The 7,489-nt window shown below is 39.6% G+C and overlaps 1 protein-coding gene across 1 annotated transcript; it reads left to right on the plus strand.

The window, feature by feature from the left end:
* LOC109823582 lies at window positions 4,038-5,883 on the plus strand. Its single transcript, XM_020389863.1, has 2 exons — window positions 4,038-5,474; window positions 5,570-5,883. The coding sequence occupies exon 1, from the start codon at window positions 4,058-4,060 to the stop codon at window positions 5,462-5,464; it is 1,407 nt and encodes a 468-aa protein (XP_020245452.1). The 5' UTR covers window positions 4,038-4,057; the 3' UTR covers window positions 5,465-5,474; window positions 5,570-5,883.

A 7,489-nucleotide genomic window follows, 5' to 3' on the forward strand; every position in this document is an offset into this window, starting at 1 on the left:
CGACATCCTCAAAAATGACCAGGTCAAAGATGAACTCAAACTCATCTATACTGATGACACATCTCCTACATATACTCTTTAATAGGGACACCTCCCCTAAAGGAGTAGAAATTGATAACTGAACATCTAAGGGATGTGTAACTAACTGAAGCTTATACATGAAGGCATGGGATATGAAAGAATACGAAGCTCCTGAATCAAACAAGATTCAAGCTGGAAAAGAATTTACTACGAAAACTCCGCTCACACTATGATCACATGATACAACTACATAAACTTTGTCGGTGGCTGGTGACTGTTGTGATGCCGACGGTGGAATGTATGGGTCCATCTGACCCTGATGAATACTCTGAATAGCGCAATTCTGGCCTATAGGCCCCTAAATCCATGAAATAACCAGTAGTACATCTATCCTCCGATGCTGGCCGTAACCGCGACCCTAAGACTATTGACCCTGACCTTTGTCATGCTGGTCTCCTGCTGGTATATTGCAACAATTCTTCAATCTATATCTGATCTTGTTATAATTATATCATGTGTCCTGAATCATACGCTGCTGCGGCGCTATTAAATCATGTTGTGCTATCTTCTTATAATGTCTTTGTTGATGATGGTAAAAATCCTTACCCCACTGCTGGGGTCCTCTAGATCCCATAATAGACCTCTTGCCCTTGTTATTACCATCATGCTGGTCTTGATTTCATAATTAACTATAGGCATATTTTACTGCTTTAATCGAACTAGCTCTAACTGCTTGTCGAAGAAGTAAACAAAATTTTCCCAAATAAGTGATATACGCTGTCCCAACGAAAATCTAAAACCGTAGCTATCCTTTGCCACTATTCCCTGGTGATGTTCTTTATGCTGAATTTTTTTAATCTCTGGTTTGGTACTGAGTCGACGTTAAGAAATTTTCACATATTCCTTTTTATTTATAAGTTGCACATGAATCTAAGAAATTTTCACATATTCCTTTTTATTTATAAGTTGCACATGAATCTAGTGTGCCCTGCACTATGGTGTTCTCAGTGTCTGATATCCTTCCTATTCTTTCAGAGCCAAGCCTCGTGCTATGCGGTTCTATCAACAGTTGGTTGTGGTGATGATAAAATCATTTATATTGCATCTTCATTAGGCATGACTAGTACAATTGGTGGTGGAACTCCAGAAAGTAATACTGTTGGCGAAAACGGATACGCCTCTTTCTCCTTGAGTGCTACAAAATTTTACTGCAAACGATGCCATAAAATCGATCAGATACTGTGGAGCCTATTGCGTCTCGGCTCTGCTTGCCCAGCTCTCCGGGTACGAGTTTTATCTCGACCGTATCATCGTCCCAACATTTATAATATCGAGAGGAGAGCTTATGATCACAGTAAGTGAGATCGCAAATATATATACATATGTATATAACGTATCACAATACGTATATATAACATATAGTATTCACGCAAATACTTTAAATCAACATAAAATAATTGTCATAAATTTTTTTCGAAATTTTAAGATATACGCACATATTATGCTCACTCATTCTAGGAATTCCTAGCGGACTCTATACATGAATCCTAGGAAACTCTATCCTAGCTCCACAATGTGACGCAAGAATAATCCTAAGGATGCTGGAACTAGAGCTCTGATACCAACTGTGACGCCCCATGGTTCACACAAGGCTATAGTCCAAGGTAAAACCCGGATTGTCAAACCTGTCAAACACCAAACACCATGCTACGACATGTTTCACCATCACAGTCACTATCTCTCTAGTGGAAACAACAAATAGGTGAATGTACAAAACAGGCAAATAATAGAAGTAGTACAAAATTAGATATGGACAAAAGAAGTATATCAACAAATGAGCCCAACTGAAATAGAATGAAAATATCTCTGAGTCTGAAATACATCTCAACACAATGAGTCAAATGAAATCTCACTAAGGCTTTCAGCCTCTACAAAATGAATACAATTCTAAAGTCTGAACAATGAACAAAACTATACAGTGGAGCTTCAGCTACTAAGACTGTGCGACGACGACTATGCTAGAACTCCATCATCCTACGGCTCTCCGAAACTCTGATCAGCGTGAAAGAGATAATTTAAATAAAAAAAACAACAACAAGAGCGTCAGAGCGCTACAGCAAGATCACCTCCATCCGCCCCCAGGGGATGGGCTGCTAGATGGAGTGGAGGCTCTATCTATTAAGCATAGTCTACCTATATTATTTTCCTCGTATCTAATAGAGTTAATATTTAGACACCTACAAGACGAGATGTAGTACGTCGAGCGAAATAATCCAAACAAAGAAACCCTCATATATATACCATATGTCTCAAATTGTAGATCCCTAAATACCAATTCTAACTTTGTGAATAAATATAAGGAGAAATTTTTAAAACAGCCCATTTTTCAATTTTATTGGGCAAAATCGACCGTCCCAAAAATTAATTAGCAAAACCGACCTAAAATGGTCGATTTTGCAGTTACGGAACTGCACGGGACTAGTAGTCCCGTGCAGTCCGCCTACCCCACCAGTTCCCCTCTTTCCTTTTTTTCTTTCGTTCTTTCTTTCAGTTCTCTTCGCGTTCTCCCCCGAAAAAAAAAAGCCTTTGAGCCTTCGACCCCGCCGCCGACCACCGCCAGTTGCAGTCCCCGCCGACCCCGGCTGTTAATTTTGCTAGAATTGGGTAGGATTAGTTTTTATTTTGTGCAATAGGATGAATAATGTGGTTTGGGGGTTAGGGTTTAGCAATTATTTACAAATGATGAATAATAATTAAGGGTGTAGCCATTATTTGAGATTGATTAAGGTAATAAATTTGATGTTGATTTATTCAGATATTAATAGATTATTTGCATATGATGGACTGTGTATTTTCAGTTTCGATGACGAACTCCATATCCATTATTTGTTTCTTTAATGGGAGCCTCGGCGTCGGAGTGAATAATTTGCCGGTGTATGATTGAGGTTCTCGGAAAATGTTCATGCTATCTAAGTCGTGTAATTTTGATGGAATGACTAGGGAAATACACAGAGCTACTAAAATTAAGAAAGAAGAATATACAATTAGGGTGTTCTTAGAATGTCCGATAAATGAGAGTAGAACTATTGCCGTGGAGATTACCGAAGATGAGGAATTGAATGATATGAAACAATTAGTCGAGAAGCAAGCGTCAATTGAGTTGTTTATTGAGAAGTATCCGATTCAGGAATTTGCCCAAGTTTCACGACCTCAAGGAGAGTTTTCTCGGATGCTTGACTTAGACAACGAGTCGATTGGTTTTATGACATCTCCAAGTCAAGAGCCATGGTCTCAACCACAACATTTAAGTGAGTATTCTATCGGTGGGACGTCAACTAATATATTTAACGACGCTTCAGGTCATGTTACGGGTTACCCACCAGTCGGAGAAATTATAGAAGATGAAGCAGATAATGATTCAGATCATATTGAAGAAGATGAAGTGCAAATTGATAGCATGCATGTGGCAGCTGGAATCGATGATGACGCCCGTTGGATGGAGCAATTTAACATTAATAATGATTATGTGGAAGCTGAAGATCCATTGCCCGACGAGTTTCATAATGAGGATTGGATAAATACTTCTCAAGCTGGATTTGTTGATGTTGGGCCAAATTTACAACGACCTGAGGACTTCACTTTTAAAAAAGGGGATCTATTCGAGAGCAAGGAGGCACTGATCTTTGCAATCCGAGAATGGTCCATCAAGAATCGGGTCAAATTCAAGCCGGTAAAAACTAATGCAACAAACTACAATGTGAAATGCTTCTTTAACGATAAGAATGAAGTAGAGAACGCAAATGAGCAAGATGAGAGAAATAAAAAATGTCCTTGGTTGCTAAATGCCGCCGTGAGAAAATCATCAAATGGGCAATTTGTAATATGTAGATATTGCGGACTTCATACATGTTGCAACCCGTCGGTGGATGTCGATGATTATTCTGCATCTTCTTCTTATATATGTAAGCTAATTATGCCTGAAGTTAGAGCTGAACTTGATCTGAATGCAGGTCAGATATTTCAGAGGGTATATGACATGCGGGGGATTAAGATATCTAAATATAAGGCATATGATGCAAGGAGGAAAGCGTTGTCTAAAATTTTTGGAGATTGGGAAAAATCATATGAATTACTTCCACAGTATCTTGAAGCTATCAAACGAAATAATCCGGGTACTGAATACGAAATATTATCCGAAGAGATTGCACCGGGTATGGAGAGGTTCACTCGCGTGTTTTGGGCATTTGGTCCTGCTATTAAGGGCTTCACTTTTTGTCGTCCGCTATTGAGCATTGATGGTACACATTTATATGGAAAGTACAAAGGCGTGCTTCTTGTAGCGACCGGTGTAGATGCAAATGGCGGGTTATTTCCTCTAGCATTTGCAGTCGTGGAGGTGGAGGATACGTCTAGTTGGAAGTGGTTTTTTGAACTTATATACAAGTGGATTCCAAGTGTCCGTGCGCCAAGAATAATTACCTTTATTTCGGATAGGATGAAAGGAATTATAAGGGCGTTACATGAGGGTTTTAGTGCACCACATCACCATCGATATTGTTTAAGGCATATAAGAGATAATTTCAAGAAAAAACACGGTGAGATTAATTTGCAAAATCTTTTGTGGCAAGCCGGGTGTGCGACCGACACATTAGTGTATGAACATTGCAGGGAGAAAATCAAGTCTTTGTCATTAGATGCACATAATTGGATTGAAAATAACTTGAAGCCTCAATTCGAGCATCGGTGGGCATTATGTAAGGATGAGGGTGTGCGGTTTTGCATGATGACGACTAATTGCTCCGAGAGCTTTAACGGCGTTCTTAAAGGAGCACGAGCTATGCCAATACAATCTTTGGTTGCGAGAACATTCTATAGACTAAACGCATACTTCAACAAAAGGCGTGGTGATGGCATAGACTGGACAACACGTTACACACCAAAAAATGAGTCCATTTTGCATAGAAGAATTGAGGCAGCAAGATCATGTCAAATTACTGTATTCAACGACAACGAATGGCAGGTACAAGATTGTGACGGTATCTACACCGTTAAACTATTTGATGTTGATTGCACTTGCACATGTAACATACCACAACTCCAAAAAATACCCTGTGCACATGTGCTTGCGGCTTCTTCTAATCAGCCGGGAGGTGCTAGAATTCCCAGAAATCGGTATTGCTCGCCTTGGTATTCAACAGCTCACTATCAAAAGACATATAGTGAGAGTTTTCATCCACCTGATGATAGTCGGTATTGGCCTGAATATAATGGACCACATATAGTTCCACCTCAGTACCGGAGACAAGCAGGTCGACCACGATCTGTGCGAATTAGGGGAACCATGGATCAAGGGCGAGAAGGAGTGGTCAAGCACAAAAAATGTAGTCTTTGCAAACAACCGGGACATACTCGACCTCGTTGTCCATCTAGACACAATAGATAGCAACTAATTGGTAATTTATATCATTTTTTTATTTTTATATACTTTAATAAAGAAACTGAATTACTATATGATTGATTATTAACATGTGTATAATTATATGTGCAGGTTTGTACACCATGGATCCTGGGCCGGTTAGTGATGAGGTCTTATATGACCAGGCTCAACATCGTTCACATTTTATATCCTGTACAGAGGTAATTCAGTTACTTTATAATTGTAATATTTATATTTACATAATATTGCATTCTTATACTATCATTTGCTGTACAGAGAGGAGGGAGTATCGTTATGGTTGATCATAGCCTCAGCCATAGCCGTTGGCGGTTAGAGGATGAGCGTATCATATCAGCTGTGGGACGGGCCGGCTTCTTGACTTGTTCAAAGCTTCGTTGGATAAAGCTCGATTGGCCCCTACTGACCGCGTTGATGGAGGACGAACTCGTCGAAGGGCGGTATGGAGGACGACGAAGCCAAAGGACGACGAAGCCAAAGGAGGAGGAGGAGAGTTCTTGGATGTATGTAAACTACAGGTTATATACATTACAAACTCGTCGAAGGGCGGTATGGAGGACGACGAAGCCAAAGGAGGAGGAGGAGAGTTCTTGGATGTATGTAAACTACATGTTATATACATTACAAAACTATTTAGAGATGTGATTTTTGGATTTGTAGTCGATAATATCGTGTGATATGTTTGATTTCTAAGTGGGTTTGTGGTGTTATTATGTTGGATTTGTTAGTGGGAGTTTGTGGTGTGATGTGATTTGTTTGATTTGAAATGAGTATGTGGTGAAATCAGTATGTAATTTGATAGTGGAAGTTTGTATGGATGTATGTAACGGGACTACATGAAATGTAGTGGTGAAATGAGTATGTTACTTGTTAGTTGATGTTTGTGTTGATGTATGTACAGGAACGGCTTGAAATGCAGCAAGAAAGTGCACATAAGTGGGCACAGCAAGTGCACGGGACTAGCAGTCCCGTGCACTTGCTGCACCTGGTCTCTGCTTAAAAGTCGGGACTAGCAGTCCCGACTTTTAAGCAGAGAGCCCAGCCGCTGGTAGACCAAGTGTGCACGGGACTAGCAGTCCCGTGCAGTTCGTAAAACACGTTCAGCTGCAAAACCAACCCTTTTCTTCTGAAAAGGCCTGCCGCTGCTCAAGACCAAATGCACAGGACTGCTAGTCCCGTGCAGTTCGTAAAACACGTTCAGCTGCAAAACCAACCCTTTTCTTCTGAAAAGGGTCGGTTTTGCTAATATTTTTCACTTTAGGTCGATTTTGCCTATTAAATTCTAAAAAAGGTTGGTTTTAAAAATTTCTCCTAAATATAACACTCAAAAGAAATACTCTAAGCCTCAACCATATAGAACCAATGTCAAAATCTCATACTACTTCTCAAGTAGTTGGCGCAATAACAAGAGAATATCATCCAACTCAAAAATGACCAAAGGCCATATGCTGTATGCCACAAATCAAAGAATGTACCCAACTCATGGGTAATCTAACATAGGAGTAACTATAACTGATAATACATATATGTGTGTATCTCCTTATGCAATAGCGATACTCTTGTAATATTCTTACTCAATCGCTCTACGGCAATAGGTTTTGTCTCCTTATTCCGGATACATAAAATAACGATACTATTATAATACTCTTACTCAATCGTTTTGCGGCACTAGGTTTTATCTCTCTATTTCTGGAGGATGCATCTAGATGATCGTACAGCAGAGTATAGACATATAAGCCAAATCCGATAAAACCCCGATCATCTTCGAATATTAGTACAACCGCGGTCTCATTACGGTAAACATCCAATACTCCTAGTGTGGTACAGCCGAGATCTCATTGAGGGGAAAGATCCACATTGAGCATCCATAACTGATAAACAATACTTTTATTATATGTTATTACACTTTCATTAACTCAACGTGTATCAGAAATCTCAACAGTGCATGTTAACACAATATAAACTAAGTTTACGTGCAAATATCTCAGTGTGTGTGTCCATAACTAGTGTTAA

This window comes from Asparagus officinalis, chromosome 1 (genome assembly GCF_001876935.1).
Source record: "Asparagus officinalis chromosome 1, Aspof.V1, whole genome shotgun sequence".
Taxonomy (NCBI): Eukaryota; Viridiplantae; Streptophyta; class Magnoliopsida; order Asparagales; family Asparagaceae; genus Asparagus; species Asparagus officinalis.

What these genes read in the sequence shown, in the direction of transcription:
- LOC109823582 (XM_020389863.1), top strand. Translation starts at nt 4,058, where the DNA reads ATGCGGGGGATTAAGATATCTAAATATAAGGCATATGATGCAAGGAGG.